Source organism: Symsagittifera roscoffensis, chromosome 1 (genome assembly GCF_963678635.1).
Source record: "Symsagittifera roscoffensis chromosome 1, txSymRosc1.1, whole genome shotgun sequence".
NCBI lineage: Eukaryota > Metazoa > Xenacoelomorpha > Acoela > Convolutidae > Symsagittifera > Symsagittifera roscoffensis.
This window is the reverse complement of record NC_087062.1, coordinates 58,842,856-58,865,199: the sequence shown is the minus strand read 5'-3', so window position 1 is coordinate 58,865,199 and position 22,344 is coordinate 58,842,856. Positions and strand designations below refer to the sequence as shown.

Genomic DNA, 22,344 nt, shown 5'->3' with positions numbered 1-22,344 from the left:
CACTAGTCACTAATAACACAGCTACATATGCTAAAAATTTGCCAATGAGACTCAGCAAAATGGCACTACATACAAATACACTCAATTTTGCATGTAATAATTTGGAATATAACAAACTGAAGGCATCCACACTAACTTTGGATGTAACAAATTGCAAAGCATAAAGCCAAATTATGTATAAATTGTGCATTTTCAAAAAACTGCAAGATATGAAAACTTCTGAAATCAATTGTTTTAATGTTAGGTTGTTTGGAGCTTCATTATTGTTATGTTGTTTGAAACACATAGCTTTTTTCGGTTCAGCTGATGAATTTAAATGCATCAACTGTGTCAACTTATTTTTGAAGGTCGAAGCACATGCTATCAAAAAGCTGCAAAGGTGCCCCAACAGTGGCACCAATATTTGCGACTTAGTTTGGGAAAAAAAGACGGTTCGTCCTAAAACACTCGCTTCGCAAGTGTAAGCATTAGAGTCCATCGCGGCTAAATGTTCGGGATATATAAACGGTATCCCTCAAAATCTAGTTTCTCGATTAACTTTGCACTAAAACAAGCTACTCTTGTCGGAGAAAAGGACTGATCGTATAAAACTACGGTCTCAATCTCACTTGTGTATCAAGCATGCGTGCGTATAGGGCTTTATCCATTCAAATGCTGCAACAAAAAAACTGAGAATGAGAACATTCAATTTCACATGCTTGTTCTGTCTATGCTAAATTAAGTATGACAAATAACCCTCATAATGGGTTCCAATGATGTGTTATACTGAAGCCTTTTAGGTTGAGACTCAAACAAAATTTAAAACTTTTTATTGACAAGAAACGCCGATTGCTTGTCAAAAAATTTCAATTAAATTCATTTTTCCTTCTTCGAGGACAACTGAAGTCGATTTTGAATAATTTTGTTTAAAATCCCAGCTTCCATTTTTAAGCTTATCGATCCACGTGAAAGAAACGCGTTATTGAAAACATCGCCAATAGATTGCCTGAAAAGAGTCAATGAAAGCAAGTAAACAGTAATAATTCTTTTTTTCCGAAAATTTTTTGAATTTCCAGAAAAAAAATAGATGGCCTTTTAAAGCTCTTTGAATTTCTAGACCATCTATGATAACCTTTTTTTTGGTAATTTAAATCAATTTTGAGATAACTAGGTGAATATTTAAATTAGCTGGGAAATCTGATAATTAAATTCGAATATAAAATTTGAAATAAGAACACGCTTTTCGTAAACTTTGCACTTCAGCTGTTTGATAGGCGAAGTTGCCTTCCTTTTAACAAAGGAAACGAACTGAACTTAAAAAGAAATCAGAAGTCAAACCGCAAAAAAATTAAATTTGAGCCTGAACAAATTTTAGGACCATTCCTGAAAGAAAACGGAAAAAAACTAAATCACGACCTATATAAGTTTGAACTACGATCATGGACTCGAAAAAACAATATCAATTCGCCTACTCACGTTGGAGATATCATGCTTAACCAGTTTTTTTGATAATGTCTCAAGAAGGCAGAAGGAAATTTTTTCGAATTTCAGACTAGCTATACATAAAACTTTGCTTTTGCTTTGCATTGATATCAATTCGCTAACAAATGTCAAAGCTTCTTTGTTGTAATTCTGTTTCTAACTTCTGTTTTGACAACAAGTCATTTTTAGAAGGCCTTTTTGATAACTCAAATTGGAAAAATTGTGTACACTTGAATTCATTTATATATTATATATACAACTACAAAGGGATGAAACAATGACTAACATTCTAATATTAAGTTCAAGTTTATTTTAAAAATTTCAAAAAGATACTAAAATTGATATGTTAGTATTTTTTTGGCTGCGATTGCGAGTTATTTCTGATATAATTTGTAAAATTTGAAAGGGAAATCGCTGTACGAATTGTTTCTTCACAAGACACGCAGACATAAAAGGGATTATGAACTGATTCTATCGAGTCTACTTGTTCGACTGCTGCCTGATGAACAAAGCCGGGACAGATACTGTAGAGTCCATCATTAGCATTCGATTGCAGTACGCAGCTTTTGATTGTTAGTAGATCACAGCTGTCATCATCAGTTCCCAAAGAGAACAGATCCTGTTGGTTTCACATCTACCAATTCGTCGCCCCCGACTCCTTCGAATCCCCCCTCGTGAGTGTTGCTTGTCGTTAAAGTGGGCGGGCTGTGTGTCATGGCCATGGATACCCCAGAAAGCGACGTCATGTCGTAGTTCAACATTGAGTCGCTATTGGAATGATCTAGCAAGTATTGCACATCGCCTGAAACGACCCCTCATTTAGAAAATCAAGTAAAAAGTAAAACAAGAAGGCATTAATAAATCTTCGAATCACACTTCGCGCGACTTCTGATAAGCCTGTGGTATCTTAAAGCTATTTTATGAAATGAAAACTAACCGCCTTATTAACTTCACAAATAGGCTATGATAAATTAATTACAGCACTAAAAACTTGTTAATACCCTGGATTGCGTCGTGGAAATGATGTTGTGCCAGACTCATCTCAGCCCTCGTCATATCAATGGTATCTTCCGTATCGGACTCACAGTCCTCGAATTCCTCATTCAGATCACTGCTATCATGCTCGTAAACTGTAGACGACATCAGAACATTATTCGACCCTCCGGCACCCGCCGACTGCAGGAGCGAAGAGTTCTGGTACTGCATTGGGTTGTGCTGTATCACTCGTGTGAAACTGGATCCCAGCATAGCATTGGAATCCCTGCTCATAGTCCCGGAAGTGCCACCCAGACTTTGTCCAAAGGCGCCCGTCACCGTGATGTTGGATTGGAGAAGTGAATGAGAGGGTATAGAACGAGCAGTCTGGCCATGCACGCTTGATTTATCTGCAATAATCATTTATCTCTGAACTAGTAACTAACTAGAGCGATAGATTAAAGAATTCCTGACGCCAGATTCTTTGCATTGAAGCTAAGAGCAGAACTCAAGTGATTTAATACCCTTTTGGTTTAAACTTTTATTACTTGCCTTGCTTTCCACGATAACTTTTTAAGCCTTTTCCCCTCATTTCCTGTAGTTTCATTCGCATCCAATTGTCTCACGCAACTTTTTTTGCTATACAAAAAAAACATAAAAAACGGAAGTCGAAAAAATGTTCAAAAAGAACTAGGAAAACCAAAAATTTTGCATGTGCCAATAAAAACATAGCTAACTGACAGTTTAAAAAGAGTAATGCACTCAAGTGAACAAAAAAAAATTGACTTGTTTTTTAAAAAACCTTCAACTTTTGAATTTCGAAGAAAAACATAGATGGCCTTAAAGCTTTTTGAATTTGTAGAACAATTTATAATGGACACTTTTTTTGTTAAAATTTACCCAATTTGATGAAACTGTATCAACAGGCACAACTTTTATTTCGCTGGGAAATCTGATAATTAATTTCTATTTTCGAAATTAGAAGTCGATCACGTTTTTTGTGACTTTTACAAGTTTGCTGTTCGATGGTGGAGGTTGCCTTACTTTTAACAATAGAAATGCACTGAACTTAAAAAGAAATCACAAATCAAACCGCCGAAAATCTAAATTGAGCGTGAACAAATTTTTAGACTTTTTCCTGAAAAAAATCAGGAAGACCTATTTAAGAGTACTCGCAACGTTCATTACTCATAATAGAGTGAAAATGGGGCTGGAGATACGAGTTTGATATTTTTGAATTTGCTCTACTGATGCTGGACGAAAAGCATAATTTCAAAATTGGACTCTACCCAAAACCTTAGTAGTTTTTTTACTAAGTAAGCGAGAAGTGAAATTATCTACTACTGCAGGAGAAAATTACTAACCGGTTCTTTCGATTGAACTTTTCATCTCAGATTTGATAGGGGCAGCTAAAAAAGTCAAAGTTTCAAAAAAACCAAGTAGAAAATTATAACTTTTTGTGTAAAACAATTAGGCGTAGCAGTTTATGCAGAAGATATTCACGGAACCTGTAATTTCGATTGAATCCAAAACTTAAATTTGTGAGGGTAGTTACCGAGAAAAGTTTAAAGAACAGCCAGAAAATCGAAATTCAGACTTTTCCGAGGACCACAACTTTGCGTATAAAAGTGGGCGTATAAAAATGGGCTTTCCAAAACCCATTCTTTGCTTAAACCTAAAATCTCAGATATGGGAGGGTAGTTTACGAAAAAAAAAATCAAAAAGTTAGAAACAAACGGTCAAAAAATCAAAAAATTGACTATTCCGAGGGCCATAGATTTATTTTGGGGAAAAAATTAGGCGTAACGGCTTATGCAGAAGAGGCGTCTAGAACTCGTTCTTTTCATTGAAACCAAAATCTCAGATTTTGATTAGAAAACGCAAAAAGTCAAAGTATAGGTCAAATAATCCCCCACAGACTGTTTCGAAGGCTGTAACCAAAAGGATAAAGTAAAAGGAGATCAGCGGAGTATGCAGGCATACACAGGAGAAGGCGGTCTTTCCATTCATACCTACTTTTGAAAATCGGCGGTGTATTTTTCAAGAAATCTTTGCAAATTCTCGAAAGCGTCAAAAAATGAAATAAAAGCCCAATCCCATACAATTGCATCATACCTGTTTTCATCAAAAAGAAATTTTAAGCAAAAAGGCCGAGAAATACATTTGAACTTTCAATTGGAAACGGAACCAAACTAATAAGCGGAAAGAAAGCCGACAATCTTTGAGCATAACCATTTTACGCGAAAAAAAAAACAATTTTATTTAAAAACTTTTGAAAGTTTCAAGTGCCCCTGAAAGTAAAATGAACAACACTTGCAACTACCAAGATATTTGCTTAAAGCACAATAAAAAAAATCCGTGATGTGGCATACAAGCCGACAAAACTTGACCAGATAAAAGAAAATCCGACAAATCAATTTATACCGGTTAACTTCAATTGCAATAAAAAAACAAGGTACGACCGGGATTCGAACCCCTGACCAAAGGGTGCAAAGGCGACGTCCTTACCTCTAAGTCAAGCGGAAAGGAACATGCAACTTGTGACGATTCAATAAGAAAAGTTGTTTATGAAAAAACAAGAACTCTCTTACATTGTTAACCAGTCAAAATGGAAAGCAGATCATAACTTGTTTGCATTGATATACATACCTTGCTGCCGTTGATAGAATACATCTGTTCGTGCAGACAGTAGTGACGAAGCCATTGAGTAATCATCTCCCATCAAATCAAGCCCTTGTCCAGTAGCCTCGCTTGCGCTTAGTGAACCAACTGAGCCTTTCAAGTGCCCATCATGATCAAATGATGCGCTTGAGTACTGGTGATTTGATGCCGAAACATTGAAAGATCTGTTCATGTTTGACAACCTTGACGCATCCAACACACCTTCAGAGAACCTAGCATCATCATTATCCTTTCCAACTTCAGATTCAGAGAAGGCATTGTCATTGATAATAGACGAAATCCGTTGACCAGTCGCAGAAGCAGCTTTGTTGTCCTTGCTCTGAAACAGACTGATCTATATAAACATAGCCGACTGACAATTGGAATACAGTAATGAACGCAAGGAAACTGAAAAAAAAAACACTGTTGAAAAAACTTCAACTTTTGAATTTCGACGAAAAAAAATTGACGGCCTTGAGGCTCTTTGAACTTGTAGAACAATTTATGATGGATAATTTTTGTTAAAATTAATCGAATTTGAGAAAACTGGATCAATAGGTAAACTTCTTTTCGCTGGGAAATCTGATAATTAATTTCCATGTTCGAAATTAGAAGTCAATCACGTTTTTCGAGCCCTTTTCAATTTTGTTGTTTGATAGTGGAGTTTGCCTTCCTTCTACACAGAGGCTAAGTTGCACTTCGCATACACAAGCAAAAATATGACCGATAACGCTACTGGGATTATGACGCATTAGCAGTACCAGTCAATTTGAAAAAAGGTTTGAAATACTAACAAGCCTCAATTTATAGAGCGGACGCATTTTAACTAGTATACGAAAAAGTTCATTAAAACTTCCAACCCTGCCCAGGTTCGAACCCTCTTATTTTGTTGCGGGTCTCCTTCCCGACCGACTACAGACCCACGATACCTTGAAGCTAAAGTGTTATTTGTAATATAATAGTGTGTGTTGATGTCCTTAGCATTGGCTGTACTTAATAGCTGGTTATTGATCGAAATGAACACTTTCAATATGAACACATTTTGTCGCAACAATATTTACGTCGCAACAATATTTGCGACTTAGGTTGCAAAAAAGAGTTCATACTATAACACAAGCTTTGCTAGTGTAAACAATAGAAATGCACTGAACTTGAGAAATCGCAAGTCAAACCGCCAAAAATCTAAACTGAGCGTGAACAAATTTAAAGACTTTTTTCCTGAAAAAAAAAACAAAAAATCAGCAAGACTTATATAAGAATACTCAATACGTTCATTACTCTCAATGACAGGCAAAAGAAAAATCGAAAGTTTAGATACAGTAGTAACAGAGCAATGGTAACTTGCCTCTTTTCGTAACGTGATCTCTAAATTAAAAATTGACACATTTATTTAAATTCGGCAACATTTCAATTACTTTTTCTGGACAGGAGCACGAAATTCGCAATCCAAAACATAGCCAACGTAGAGTTGGAAAAATGTCAATGAGCAAAAGGAAAATTTTGAAAAAATTCTTTCGAAAATATGCCCTTAAATGTCATAAAATTTGAAGAACAATTTATGATTGGAACTTCTTTTGGTAAAATTAAACCAATATATGAAGACTGGATCATTGCGGATTTTTAACCCCGGGAAAACCTAAAAATTAAAACCCACTTTCGACACTAGAAGTCGATCACGTTTTTCGTGACCTTTACAGTTTAATTAATCGATAGTTTTATAAGATTATAAAATCAATTCACTTCCAAGTGTACTGACCTGTGCAATGACTGCAATTGCTGTTTTGCCCTGCACTTTCGCGACCTTGTGCTCCACTAAGTAGAACATATACTCGTCATACAATAGTCGGATGAGGTGAAAGGAGCCGAATGATGCCGCACTTCTCAGAGTCAGGTCCCGAATCACCATTGAGCTATACAGAAAAATTTCTCATCATTGCAGGAGTAGAAACAATTCATTACCAATGGTAAGGCGAATCACACCTTAGGAAGATTCCTGGTTCTCTAACAACTTTTATTCCAAGTATTTTACGATCCAAAGTTAGCGATATTAATTTTCATCAAACATTATGAAACAATTTTCTATCTCCTGGCTACAAGAAATTGCACTGCGATCAACTTCGGATAGTTCTTCTTATCCAAATATTACCTGTAGAACGACCAGTGCAGAAGAAAGCGTCTTGCTTTATTAGTGAAGCGGACAACTTCTTCGGGAATGCGCTGTCGTGTGACCGTGTTTCGGTGCTGCTGTTCTCCGACATTACAGTCGCTTCTGCTCTCGTGTAGCACTTTCTCTACTACGCCTTCCAGCCACCTGGCCCACTGTTCAAGCGTCCTCTCCATTTGAAGCGACTGCTTGAAATCGCTCTCAATTTCTCCGATGAGAGCCTCGTCGCAATCACACACCCAGCGCGCTTGATCCTAATACATTTAAATGGAATGAGCATGTCAACCAGTACAAAACTTTTGTTGCCACACCTCTATCAGATAACATTTTCCATGTACCACTAAATTTTTTTCAGGGATATGCATCAATGAAAAAAGGTTTCTTTTTTTTCTAAAATCGGCAGGTTGCTGTCATTTGGTTAAAAAGGCTTTAAAAGTTTCAAAAGAACAGACAGAGGGAACTTTTCTTATCCAAAATGTGCTCATATAAAATTTTGAAAATGAGTAATGAACGCAAAGAAACAGAAAAAAAAACTATCTTGTTTTTGAAAAAATCAACTTTATGCCATTGAAGCTGTTTCAATTTCACGCACTATTTATATTTGAACCTTTTGTGATAAAATTAACCCAATTTAAGAAAACTGGATAAATAGCTACACTTTTTTTCGCCAGCTTTACATTTAGGCTGTTCAAGTTTGCCTTCCTTTTAACGAAGGAAATGAAGTGAACTTTGCAAGAAATTAAAAATTAAGCGCGAAAAAGTTTTAAAACATTTTCCTGAGAAAGAAACTTTAAAAAAATCACCAAGACCTACACAAGAGTACTCACTGCAGATCAAAAATTGAGCAATCCCATGTCGTAATGCTCAATTGAGTTATCCCCCCAACCAAAATAGAAGTAAATTATAATGAACTAATGCAAAATTCAAACAATAAACAATGAAATAACACATTCGCCAGTTTAGGTTTATAGAGAAAAAAAATTGTTCAGATGCAAGATGATGTCTTCAAATGCTATCGAGCCAAAAAGATCTCTCCATATAAATTCTTGCAAAAAAAAATTCAGGAAAACTCGTTTGCATCTAAGCATGCTTTTGATTAAGGTCTTTTTTCGGTTCCCGTAGGATTCCACTGTTTGTGTGTGTCCCATCGGGCTCCACAAAATTCACCGACTGACTCACTGTTTTATGGGCAAATCCCATGCCTTGAATTCCTCGATAAGCTCGCCACTCGTCTAAATGTATGATTGATACAGGACGAGCTACTCTCTTGATTATCGGAAGGAGTGTTGCAGCGTTTCTTCGTTTCACAATTTCCATATAACCAACTACCGGTTTACAGCTGATAACCAAAATTTCAAAGACCCATATAGGTTTTTGAGGAGCGCGACCCTGAGATGTTTTGGTTTGTGACCGAAGCAAGATTCGTCGACTTTGAGCCCAATTCCTGGTCCGCCAAGCTCAATTAGGTTGGCGAGAAGATGCCGCATTCCCCAAAGATAAATAATTTGAAACCATTTTGGGAAATCAATGTTCAACTTTTCAAACTAAAACCGTCTTTTCGAGTTGATGTTGTCAACATAAATCGACTACATCTCCAGCTAAATCCATCTTTCGGTTTTTTGATATTTTGTACAGTTTGAGTAGTCTGGCAAGCGTGCAGAGACACGAATCTACACAGAGGCAATGATGCGCTTCGCAAACACTTGCGAGAACATGAACAAAAAGCAGCTCTATCAAGTGAAATAATAAAAAAATGAAATAAGCCTCGAATTAGCAACAACTCGGCTACGTGTAGGATTCAAATTTGCGACCTACTGCATCCAAGTGATTTTGAGTCTCACACTGTCCGCTCAGCCACGCAATCCTAACAACCGACAAATACTAGTCACGAATAAAACAGCTACATATGCTATTAGTTTTCCAATGTTCAGCAAAAGTGGCACCACAAACATTTAGACTCAATTTTGCATGTAATAATTCGGAATACAACTAACTGAAGGCATTCACACTAACTTTGGATGTAACAAATCGCAAAGCATAAAGCCACATTATTTATAAATTATGCATTTCAAAAAATTGCGAGATATGTTAAAGAGCTAGAAAATTTCTGAAATCGAGTTTTCATTATTGTTATGTGGTTTGAAACACATCACTTTTTTCGGTTCATTTGATGAATTAAAAATGTATCAACTGTGTTAACTTATTACTATTCGAATGTCAAAGCACATGCTATCAAAAAGCTGTAGAGGTGCCTCAAAAATGGCACCAATATTTGCGACTTAGGTTGAAAAAAAAGAAGGTTCGTACTAATACACAAGCTTCGCAAGTGGAATCAGAAGACTTTTTGCTTCCAAAAATTTATTACCAATTCATTGTTTGAGAAGAGGGGCAGCAATTTTTGATAATCCATTCTCAAAAATAACATCACTCCAGTTTCAAGTGGTAGTTTCATTGAGCTTTTTCCCCCCTCACGCGGGAATGGGGGGAGATTGTTCAATTGATCCCTCACTGCGTTCATTACTCTTAAAAAAACGAATTGAAACAAACCTGAACATTCTGAAAGTCTACTCGATTCAGATCAGCAAGCATCTGTGTGATTTGTGCCGAATTCTGCAAAACAGCCCTGGCAGCCTGTGCCAAATGATTGAGAGACGTGTATCGTCGCAGCATTTGAGAAAAGGCATTAAGGCGCGATAACTGAAACGGGGAAAAGCTTTTGAAAAACTGTCTTTCTCGTTTTTCTGTTTCTTTAAACCGCACATTTTGTTCAAATAAGATTTTTCATTGCTTTGCATTGTCCATCTAAAAGGGCTTAAACTAACTCAAAACTATCAAGCATTATAGTTAACATAGCCAACAGACAGTTGGAAAAAGAGTCAATGAACGCAAAGAGTCAAGGAAAAAGAGTCAACGAAGTAAACAGAAAAAAAACTGACTTTTGAATTTCGTTACCTTTACACTTTTGCTGTTCAATATTGGAGTTTGCTTTCCTTTAAATCAAAAGTCAAACCGCGAATTAGTACATTTGAGCCTGAACAAATTTTAAGGCTTTTCTTGAACCATATAATAAAATCGCGAACCATATAATAATCTGAACTACGTTCTCCGACTCTTAAAAAGGGTATCAAGCTCAATCAGATCAATAAAATGATTCAAAGGCACAAAAATACCTTAGCGTCTATAAGGCCCACGCAATAATCAGAGCCAAGAGCTTCCTTCATTTTAGCCTCGAGGTTTTTAGCGAAGTTGCGAATAGCTTGTGTTAGTGGTGACGGAATGGGCCTGAGAACATTGACTACCAGAAAGTCAACCAGAGTCTGGTAGAGCAGTTCATCCGCTCTCTTCACAAAATCCCACACGACTTCACATTTAGACAAATTAATCAGCTTCGGTTTGCTTAGCCTCAGGTCAAGACCATTCGCGTCCAAAGCCGATGCCGAGTTACTGAAAGTGCCTTCATGCCGCCATGAAACATCCCACGGACCATCCTCCACTTTGCCACTATTCACCGACACTACACTCTTGGCAGTGGACACGCGCTTCCAAAAACTCATCCAGTAGCTTTCAACTTCCCCCAGGAGCATTTCGCTTACCGCTCTTTTTATGGCCTAAAACGAAATTATGGTTGTTAATGACCCACCTTTTGTGGTCATGCAGACCTGAAAATAGACGTAGGTACTTGAGTATCCTCTGATCAACTCCTTTTTTGTCCCGGCAACTCGCATAGAGCCAATAAACTTGTCACTCAGTTGTTTCTTCCACGTGCAGTCCAGAAAAAACCTATTGGTTCGGGTGAGTCCTAATTTTGAGGCCTTCGAACCTTGATTCGAACAGAATGGAAATATATATAAACAAAGCCAGTCAAAAACGGCTCACCTCGCAATGTGATATGTAGAGATTTTGAAAAAGGCTCAGATCTGCAGACAAAACACCTTCTGGGAGACAAGAATCGTCGAAATCTGCAAAAGGAAGATTATCTGCTGTATTGCTTCCCGGGAATGACATTTCGCCCAAGTACTGCCTGTATTGCTTCATCAGACCCGCTGATGGAGTCGAAGCACTGGGTAACTTGTCGCTTTCTCCAGCAGAGCGAGACAGTTGATCTCCACTAAAAGATCCGGCTGAACCAGCAACCGTAGCAACATTTGAACTTCTAGCCGCATCAGCTTTCTCCGCGCTACCATTTACAGAAGAGCCAATTTCAACCCTCGAATGATTTGGTTCCCTGTTCGCTGCTCCCTTTCCACTAAACAAGACATTGCGTAGTTTTTAAACAGCAGCAGAAAAAAAACGTATAATTTAAACCCGAGCAGTCAAAAGCCTTCATGGGGCGATGCAGATCTTTCATCACTAGCAATACAAAAAAAACAAGGATAGCCGATTGCTTAGTGAATAGCACGAATGCTCATACCATTAATAATCTAAATCTAGGTGAATCAATTAAAACACAAAAGAATTTTTTGAAAGTTTTATATTTTAACTTTTTGGACGGGAGAGAAAAAAGGTCATAAGTCGCAAAACGCAGGTTTTAGCTTTAAATAACAATCAAAACGCATTATAGTAAGATAGGAAGTTCACCCTCCTCCTTATAAATTAGTCTGAACGGAAAACCCACAAAAAACCCAAATCACGACCAATAGGGCTTCAGTATTATGCTAGCTCTTGTCTTTTGGGTCGTGCTTGATCTTGATCAAAATACGGCAGTCCGTTTCCCTACTGACAGATTCTTATACAAAAAAAAAAGAAAATTTGTGATTGCAGTCAATTTGTTCGTCTATTTTTGTGAAGGTGCAGCAGTTATGAGGTTTATAAAAATTTAAAGAAGAATATTTTCAAATTTGATTGTAATTGAACTTTGGATAATGTTGCGATGTTTGAAATTTATTTGCAGAAAAACGCCACCATCTCAGTCACCAAATGACAACCAAGAGGAGAACGGCGGTCTTTTTCCGCTTAATTTCAGTACTGCCTGATTGTTAGAGAGTGAATTTAGAATTGCCTTCTACAGCTAACAGGAAATACTTGATATGCAGTTGCTGCATTTTATATCGGTCACAATTTAAATAGTTTTAGTTGCAGTTATCACATTCTAGTTGTAGTTAAATGAGTCCTAGTTTCACATATACAATTAGGTCTTATTTCTGGTTATCACAAAGAACAATATTGTTCGCGACACCGCGGGCTTTAATCTGAAGATATAGCAACGGTTATTTCTTGTATTGTACATCTTTCTGCAGTAGATATTTCCTGTTCTATCGCTGCTTTCCACAATGTTGAATGTTGGTAGTGCGATTGGATATGGAAAACAGATTAGCAGCAGGCTTGGTAAGGGGATCCAATGATGAGATCATGCTTTTTCTTGGGCCTTCAGCTGGCGTGAGTAGCATTTTGACGAAAGAAAATGAACATGAGTTCTCTGGTTGCTTTCATCGAGTGTCTGTCAATCTCAGGTTGACTTGCTATACGTGGCTATTGTTGTATTGTCAGAAGATTTGGTTAATTACCAATTAAATATCAAAAATTCTGGGCTTCATGTTATAACTAATACGCCGAAATCAAAAAGTTTGTTGAATAAATTTAGATGAGTGTGGGTTTGACGATGAGAAATGAAGGCAAAAACGCTTATTGCAAATACTTGAACTTTACGGTTGATGGTTCCGATGGGTATCCAGCGGCACAATTGATCTGCATATGGAAATGTTCCGAGACAAATTCTTCGACTGTTGCGCTTGCTGGAATTGAGGTGGAAAAAATGAATTACATCGAGTAAAGGATTGGTCTTCCTCGCGGGTAGGGTTGCTAAGTGAGGGGCCGAGTGAGCTTGATCGTAAAATTGATGGACCATCGCGCCTTTGTCAGTTGTGCCGGAGGACCTGCTCACCTTCCATCCCGGGTTTTTGAACGAATTAAGCGGTGTGTCGAGTGCCGCACAATGAACTTATCTGCACAGTGAACTTCAGTGAACATCACGGGGTTAGAAGCTTAATATTCGGGAACTTTGAAAGGTGAGCTCCCCGACGGGTAGAAAGCATCCAGTTTTGATGGAATACTGCAATGGAGGGCTTGGAGGAGGAGGTGGGTTGACACGAGTGCTTCCAAGATGCCGTTAGGAGAGAAACTTTGTCTGATTGATTTATCGGCGAGGAAACGCAAAGAGGCGTTTTTTAAAGAGGCTTACTGGTCCTCGATTTTTCATAGATATGGTGAGGCAAAGACCTCCTGAACGTCTCACAAAGAGCTTCTGTTTCTTCTTACCTTCGGCGACGAATTAATTGCAACAGCCTGCGCTTTGCCCTTATGCTGTATTGACTTTTCCAACTAGAGTTCCTGCTCTAGTTTCTGGCCGAGAGGCTTGTCGGTTTGAAAATGGCAATGTGAGCAAGGTGTTGAGGAGACAGGGATTTTTTTGAGTAACGAGTTTTCAAAATTGTGGGCTGAGAGAAGTGAGTAGAAAGAATCGTGCGGCAGAAAAACGTGAGGGCAATGGCTTCAAGCGAGTCTCCTGTATACTTCCAAGGAGTCGCTTCGGGCTGCCGCTTCTATAAAAAATCGTAATTCGAGTGCCTGCAAGGCGAATTGTTTGGTCGCGCTTGCCGAAGCTGAGTACTTAAAGTTACTGAGCTTCGTACTCTCAAAAAAGGATTAGAAAGGTCAGTATCGAAGTGTTTCTTTGGCCGGGTGCAGCCCGGTACTTCGCGCAATTTGTTCCCGTTTTGCTCACCAAGTGAGCGACGAGAGCTTGTACGAGTAACTGTACTGTTGGGTTTGTGACAATCCACGCTGGTGTTGGGTCAGGCACGATGATCTGAGAGGATAAGTTAGCCTGTCCTGTGGGCAAGCGGCATTGAATCTTTTCATCCATCAGGTCGAAATGTGAGTCCTCGCTCGATTGTGACTGAGGCTTCAGTTTATTCGCAGCCTCGATTAGTGTGAAATGCGACGAGTCAAAGTTCATCAGTCATTTTCGAGGAAAAACTAGTTTCGTCGGCGGCAATAGTGTCTTTTACTGATCGCGTTTTCCGGATTTGCATAACTCTATTTATTCTTGATGAATTTATTTCTAGATGAGTCTCCCTTCTCAAAAGTAATGGATTTTGGTATTTACCCGTGATTGATAATGGTTTCTCTTGCGACCGGGGTGCTTGTTGAATTGCGGATTGGTGACTGTCCCGTTGGGCTGGGGTTGTTGAAGTGTTGTGGAAGTGCATTTTCCTTGAATCGCTGGTTAGGAGTACGCACCAAAATGATCGGTTGCACGAGTTCTCTCGCACCAAATTGATCGGTTCTTTCTTGAACCTTCGAGTAGGTTGTTGTGAATAAAAGTACTTTTTGAATGTTCGTTTGAGTACCGCTAAAGTGGCTTTTTTTGAAAAACGCGGTTTTTGTCAGTTCTCGATACAGGTTGAGTTCTGTTCATTCAAGTGATAGAAATGCTACAATAGTAGCTGCAAGTGTAGCCAGTATTGTCATGAGAGGGTAAGAAAACCTGTAGAATTTGATTATAATTGTCAAAAAAAGGGGAGAAAAATTAGAGAGAAACGTGAAAGTAAGAAGTAAAAGGATGTACAGTGTGTATGATCATCTCAACATCTTCTCTGTATTTGAGAGTATGTAACGAGCCAGCATTACATCAAACTCTAAGATCATTTGATTTCTGGAGCGCCACTTTACGATAATAGTTTATTTTTTCTTTAGGATTGTTTATATGAAGGTTAATGCACTGAGTATTTGAATAACTGACGCTCTAGAACAACTCTTACCTTGAGAAGCAATGAATTTTTCGAGAACGACCACTCTCACTGATACCTTGTTTCAAAATTCTATAACAGTGAAAGACACTGAGGTCGTCAGCATTCTATTCAAAGGTAAATTTTGATCAAATGAGACTGCAATAACGCAATTAACTTTTTCTGTTAATTTGTCGCACTGTAATTAACCATGTAAATTTGACAAAAAAGAATCGATATTTGCGGGACCCCACTTGATTTGGCTAGCATTTTTTGGCATCGTCAGACAATTACAATTTTGAAGTACTACTTGCCAAAGCTTACTCCCCGGTTCGATTTGGGGCTGCATACTGTTTAAAAAACTGACGGTCGAATCTTTTCTAAGTGCAAATTTCGAGTTGGAGAATCCAAAAAAAAACATTAAGGGCTAAGTTTTGATATCAATTCCTGGCCAATTTTGCAGATAATCAGCGCACAGACATTCAGAATATTTTAATAAAGACTAGATAAGCATTAGTGGAAAGGGGAACCAAGCTTTCGTTACTCTCAGTCGAGATAAAGAGATATCTTGTTTAATATTTTAGAAAATCAGTTTCGCTGCTGCACAATTTGCAAAACGACCACAAGAAACCCACTCCCCCTCCCTTGGATAAGCATTAAATTGGTTGAGCAGCAAATACGCCGACAATTTAGAGCCAGTTCAGCCGAAAACTAAAATTGCTATTTCCGGCGTTAAAAATATTCAGAAAAATTTATCGAGTGGAAACTAAGCCGACAGTAGAAACTTATCGAGTAGAAACTTTGCGTTTGGTCAACGCAAAGCCGAAAGAAGTTGTTATAAAAATTAATTTAGAAACCTGATCAATTAAATTTTTATGCTTACCACAACGGGAACATTCAAAGGAACATCCAAACGGAGAAAAAATAAGTAAATAAGCCGATAAAACACAAGCCGAATCAATTGAGGCCAAGAGAAGCTATTAAGCGAAAAATATAAACAAGAAAATTCAAAAAATCTGATTTAGTAAACTTACAAGTTTCAGGAGAAAACCAAAGAGATAGGATAACTAGTCCGACAAAACAAAGCAAACAAACAATCGGCCAACAATTTTTTTGAAACGCAATATTTATAATTAAAACCAGACTGGTCCTGTCGAGTTCAAACAAAGGACATTTGCCGTCTCAAGCACAGTCGTTACCTCTAGATCAAGTGCGCTGGAGATGCCAAACAATGAATTATTTTAAGGAAAGATATCAAATTATCGACAGATTTCAATTTAAAAAAAGTTTATTCAGATTTGATAACGCTGGCTTATCGCAGCGCCATTGAAAAAATTCGAGAAAGAGCTAACGAGGTGAAGCTATTGAAAAAATTCGAGAAAGAGCTAACGAGGTGAAGCAGAGCCAACTTACGCGGTGATGCTATTTTTTGACAATGCATCGCCTCCAGTCTGCATTCTTTTATCCTCAGCTGCATAAGTACGGGATAGCTGCTCTCTATTCGCTGTTAAATTTACTCGCGTATCGCTAGATTGGCCTATCTTCGAATGAGTTGGTTGATACAAAAAGTCTAGAGGCACATTATTCAGCGGTGATCCAGGCTTGATTCTGATGCCATAATAGTGATACTTCGAATTTCCACGAGTTCCCAGTCTTCTAGTCTTCAATCCCAGAAAAACTGATCGAATGAGTTTTCCGAATGAAGCGGCATTCACCGGTTCTAGCTCATTTTCCTTGCAATGTTTCAAGTAATGGTAGTAAAGAGCACATCTCGGCAAACTTACCCCTTCGGCTGTTTCATAGTTATCCAACAACCACTGCACCTAAAAACGAATTCGGGTTCAATCATGAAAAATGAGTTCGGAGAAGAACGATTTTATACGGGTACCACACTCAGCCGAACAATCCCCCCCCCCCCCTAAGTGACCTACCGCAGAATGCCTTCCCCAAGCATGTATTAATTCTGAAAGTTGATTCTGTATAAAAAAGCATTTCATACAAACGCGCAAATGAAATATTGGTTTTTATATTTTAAGTGGGATTGCAATTGTATGCTGTTAATTACAAAAATTAATGTTTGAATTCAACTTTCTTTAGTAATACGGTTACTTTTGAGTGAGTCTAGGCTATACTCAAAGTTAGCTTATGAAAAATCTATATTTTCTCTCCCCCCTCCCAACCGATTTGGAGAGGGGATTGCGCGGTTGTTCCAATTTTTCTTCAGAAATCAACCTATATTTTGGCAGCCCATAAATTATACTGGTTCTCAGATTGAATATATTTTTGAAACCAAATTATGAACAATAAAATAAACACTTACCGTGATAGGAGATGCACGTGTGGTGTGAGTTATCGGTGCCGCTTCTGAATCAATATTATTACTTTGCACGAGAAATGTATTGCCACTTTGAGCAACAATTTGCGTCGGAACACCTGACGATTCCGTTGTAGCTAAACTAGTAACATGACTTATATTCGAAGAAGTAAGACTACTAGTTACTGCATCACTGGAAACTATCTCCTCGTAGAAACTAGACCCGTGGTGACCATATTTACCATTTGAGATCGGACTTGGAAACTTTAGGACGCTAGATTCGCTTCCAGTAACTTGCATATTGCTTTCATTTTTGGAATTTGAAATAAGAGAAGTAGAGTTTCCAAAAACAGCTTGCAGAACTGCGACCGCCGCCTGCTCGGGGTCACCATCAGTTACGTATTGTATAGTGTTTCCATTCGCTGTTAACGTTTGAATTTGTTGATCCGAAGGTTTCGTTCCTAGGGCCTCCATTTAAGCACTGACGCAAAAACTTAATCACAACAGTTTTTTTGCTCATTCATATTCCCCGTTTATCATAATCACAAATTAACTGAAGTAGAAAAATAAATTTACATTTTACTTTTCACCTATAATAGGTATAAGCTATCCAGATAACAGAAATAACCGTCAAAAACTACCCTTCATCAAATAGATAAATCAAACAATTCGGGGAATTTCTGGAGAAAGCGACAGGCTGGCTAAACGAAGAGTGACTTCTTCTTTTGTAAACAAAAACAAGCTTTTTAAAACAAAGAACTTGCATTGGAAATCAACCAATAAGTCGATGGGTGGAGGTGTGATGTTATTGATACCTAAAAAAAACTAAATCTATTGCATAGTTCATGTAAAAAAAATGTCTGGAACAAGGTCAAGGTTGGCGTTTATGAGTTTCTCCTGCTTCATATTCTGCAGACCTCGCGGAGAGAACTGGATCATGTGAGAAAATTGTTATCAAAGGTTCCATAGTGAATGTGTTGGCTACAGCAAAGACAAGTACAAATTCCTCGCAAAAGCTTCTTTTTTTGTGACCGATGTAATCCAGCAGCGAACAAATATAATTGTGGAACAAATGCCGCGGAGTTAGACTTTTGATCATGAAGAGACAAAAAACTTTGGAAGTTATTGAAACTCTAAGTTTGTGTCCGTAGGTAAATCGGGGTTTCACCGGTAAGGAAAAAATAATATGATAATATAACAGACTGAAATCAAAACAAATACTATTCAAGTTCTCAGGCAGTTACACAAACAATATCGAAACGAAATGTAACATTCGCCCGGAAGTACATATCGACGGAAAATAAAGCTAGGTTCTAAGACGACTGGCCAACGTCTAAACAGAGCTCTACATGCTTTTCACCGTCTCTACCAAAGCCAGTTCTTTTGCTGGTCTTTCCAACATCGGGTCGACAAAAACGTTACTGTTCTCCGGCTTCGACCAGAACGCTCAAATTAACTTATTTATATGCAAAATTAGTGAGCTCATGGCTGGGTCTCAGTATCCCCAGACCACGAGGTCACTCCTAAAAACAGGGCTACTACTATTTATTGAATTATTATTGTTTTTGCTCAGTAGATAAAAATCATCAACTCCATCGAAGATGGACCAACTTTTTTTCCCAACTCACAAGTTTACCAGTCCAGCAACGAATTATAGCCGCTTTTTAAATTCAGTGTTTTCGCATTTTTTTTATGTTCCGAAACATCTGGTTAAGGATGAAAAATGATCAAACTCTTTTCCTAGCCGATATTGATAAATGACGGGAAAAATTGCTGAAAATCTTTAAAATAAAGCCTCGAAAAATTAGTAGGCAAAAAATATCAGGGCATCACCCGTTGTTTGTGCACTTAGAGTTATGAAAAACCTCAGTGCACAAAAATTAGCGCAACGTCAACTCTTAGATGTTTTGGGCAGACTTTCTTTCAAAATCATGCCCCAAAACTGTATCTGACGCCTACAAATATCATGAGAGTGTCACAACATTAAAATACCAAGAAAATACAAAGAATTCTGGATGTGGAACACAGCAGCTTTGTTCCACTAATTGTGGCGTGTTTCGGAGGAGCAGCACCAGGCTCTACAAAACCATCTAGAAACTAGCAGAGAAACTAAGCGAGAAACGGAACGAATCATACTCGGACACAATAAATTTTATACGATCAAAACATGAAATCATCTGCCTTAGGGGGTGCAAAAATCTTTGAAATACATCCAACAAAGACCCTTTCCCCAACTCCTACCTTCTCATCGTCGTAAAACGAATTCAGATGTTAAATAAATTCAAATCAAGACATAACCGGGAAGCTAAAAGTTTATTTAAACAGTTTCAGTTCAAATCCCGAGACCCCTACGGATTCCTGAATCCGTAGAAAATAACAACCTTATCGAAAAAATTTTTGCTAAAAAGTAAATTTCAAACGTTTTCGCAACTATGTGCATCGTCAGGATTTTTAAAATAAACTACTCTAAATGACGATAAAACATCAATTTACAAATGTTATTTACAATAAATCACATACAATTTGGTTCTAAACCATCATGATAAAAAATTAGCCAATCACAGCTGACCTCTAAATTACTATTAAGATTAAAATACTTTTAACCTCTAAAATTAATTCAACATTTTAAAATTAATTTGTCTGGAAGTTTCTGAGTCATAATTTCGATTTAGACATGTACGTTTTGAATAAAAAACCAAAAATATTTTGGGACTAAATTTTCAGTGTTAACTCCCTGCTCCTAAACTCATCGCGCGTGTTCAAGCCCGGTTTCTCTTTCCTGATATGTATTGCCTCTAGTGTTATGGTGATTGAAAACAACCTTATCTTCTTTCCGGAAGGCTATTTTTTTTTACCCTTCACCGTTGTTGTGAACGGCCTTGCAACGACTGTAGCGACACAACCTGTGCAACTCGGAACGGTCTCTGCTAACTCTGCTTTTTCTTCGATTCTGATCATCGATTTTTTCGTAGTTATCTTCGTCGCAACTATTGTTGTTCTGATTTTCTTCTGGTTTTCTTCCAAAATGGCGGTTTTCTCGTTTCTCAGAAGTGCGACTTCTCAGTTCGAATTTTTAAAATTTCAAAATACCAGAATATCTTGACCTTCACCGTTTGACTAATTGTTCCAATAACTCACTAATCTCTCAAAACTGTCAATTCGGAAGGTTAACTGCTAACTATTCGAAATCACCGAATCTGCATTTTTGTCCATTCTGGTCGAATGTCACATACTCCCCGGACAGCCCGGTCAATGTCCCCATTGAATCTCGCAATGTTCGTAAAATTGGTACAGTGTCATCGAACATAATTTACAAAATGCACGAAATTACTTTTATCCGCGTCATACTGACTCACTGCAGAATATAAAAGGCATCATACTACTTTACCATAGCCTTCCAAATTCTTTCACTAATCTGCACTTTGAGGATATGAATTAAGATAAAACATCTTTTCTGACTTCCAATGCCAACGCTAGGTTTTAAAAGTTGTTAGTTTGCAGGACAGTCCTGCCAATCAACATGCTAAAATTATCCTACTATGCTCCTTGCCTTCGAAAATTTTAGTTGTAATTGGTCCTGAATATTAGAACTAAGAAACTCTGCGGTTAGAAGGAACAATGAAACAATCTCCTTCTTCTAGAGATTACCCAAGCCTTTCATGTCACCAAAAAGAGATCAGTTGTCCTAGTTGATTAAAAACAATCATGAAGGCTAAAATATTTAAATATACTCTTTGCTCAAGCCTTTCTAAATAAATAGTAATTGTCTCTAAAGCCACTAACTAAAATCAAAATGCGAATTTATAAATGCAACAAATTCTTTAATGCTCGAAACTCAACTAAATGTTTTCTTTCAGTTTTCAATCACAACTTGGTTGCTTAGTTTTCACTTGAGTTTTTGTCACACACATAAAACAATTCTGAGTTTTAACTTCTTCTCTTTTGTCACATCTTTGTTTCTTCTAATTTTTGTCGTTTAGAAGTTCTAAAACTTCTAAATTCTTCTAATTTCCTTTCTTTTCGCATCTTGTTTTTCGGCCATTTGTCAATGCTGCATCTCCTCCTCCTGCGACATTGACTCTGCACTTTCAGTTTCTGTGTCTTGCAGCACATCGTTAGCTTTTCTGCGCTGTTGGAAGCAGTCCTCCAAAACGTCTGCTCTTCTACTCTTTGTTTACAACAAGGTAGGGGATCCACGTTAGATTCTCTGTTTCTGCAGAAGCTGTTGTGGAGACACAACGTCACGTTTCTCTCCAAATCTTCCTTCAACATCTCTTCCTTCTCTCTTCCATTACGTTCACTTGTCCTGGAGATTCTCTTTACAGCGGTGGTCACTGCATTCCGATGAGTCACGAAAGCTCGCTTGAAAGCTCCTGCCCCCAATGTCCAGCTGATACACACTGTACACTCTGCCGTGCTTCGACATATGCTTCTTGGTATACTCATTCAACCATAGAGTCATTTTGGCTCTAAACCATGGCATCAGTCGTCTCCTTGCCCATATCTTTTTCACTTCCATCGGAATGTTTAGAATCTTGCACATTGTCTCAAAAAGATCTAAATCTTTTAGACAATCCAATTTCTGCAATTGTTCTCGCGTTGGTGCCTCCTGTCTTAGTTGAGTTTTGAAGATTAGAGAATCTGTTGCATTTGTAAATTTGCATTATGATTTTACTTAGTGGCTTTAGAGACACTTACTATTTATTTAGAAAGGCTTGAGCAAAGAGTATATTTAAATATTTTAGCCTTCATGATTGTTTTTAATCAACTAGGACAACTGATCTCTTTGTGGTGACATGAAAGGCTTGGGTAATCTCTTGTAGATGGAGATTGTTTCATTGTTCCGTCTAACCACCGAGTTCCCTATTTTTATTATTTAGGACCAGTAACAACTAAATTTCCGAAGGGCAGAAGTATAGTAAGATAATTTTAGCTTGTTGATTGGCAGGACTGTCCTGCAAACTAACAACTTTTAAAACCTAGCGTTGGCATTGGAAGTCAGAAAAAATGTTTTATCTTAATTCATATCCTCAAAGTGCAGA

The 22,344-nt window shown here is 37.8% G+C and overlaps 2 protein-coding genes across 3 annotated transcripts in view; both read right to left on the bottom strand.

The window, feature by feature from the left end:
• LOC134846463 (uncharacterized) overlaps positions 1-22,344 on the bottom strand; it is a 124,895-nt gene that overhangs the window by 48,055 nt on the left and 54,496 nt on the right. The gene's annotated exons all lie outside the window — the stretch shown is intronic.
• On the bottom strand, positions 1,697-17,851 carry LOC134846452 (DNA-binding protein RFX2-like). Of its 2 annotated transcripts, XM_063863814.1 has the most exons (11): positions 17,309-17,851; positions 16,402-16,811; positions 11,138-11,507; positions 10,432-10,869; positions 9,809-9,958; positions 7,244-7,515; positions 6,854-7,007; positions 5,086-5,437; positions 3,801-3,845; positions 2,463-2,846; positions 1,697-2,263 (listed from the first exon to the last, which is right to left on the bottom strand). In XM_063863814.1, the coding sequence occupies exons 1-11, from the start codon at positions 17,774-17,776 to the stop codon at positions 2,058-2,060; spliced, it is 3,249 nt and encodes a 1,082-aa protein (XP_063719884.1). In that variant the 5' UTR covers positions 17,777-17,851; the 3' UTR covers positions 1,697-2,057. The 2 variants fall into 2 exon arrangements, with proteins under 2 accessions (XP_063719884.1, XP_063719893.1); XM_063863823.1 differs by lacking the exon at positions 3,801-3,845.

Bases quoted from the DNA above. Each gene is read 5' to 3' on its own strand.
- LOC134846452 (XM_063863814.1), bottom strand. From the start codon at position 17,776: ATGGAGGCCCTAGGAACGAAACCTTCGGATCAACAAATTCAAACGTTA. The intron at 7,008-7,243 runs GTAATATTTGGA...TTTTCTGTATAG, and splicing joins CTGCACTGGTCGTTCTACAG to CTCAATGGTGATTCGGGACC. The intron at 5,438-6,853 runs GTCAGTACACTT...AGTCTGTTTCAG, and splicing joins CAATTGCAGTCATTGCACAG to AGCAAGGACAACAAAGCTGC.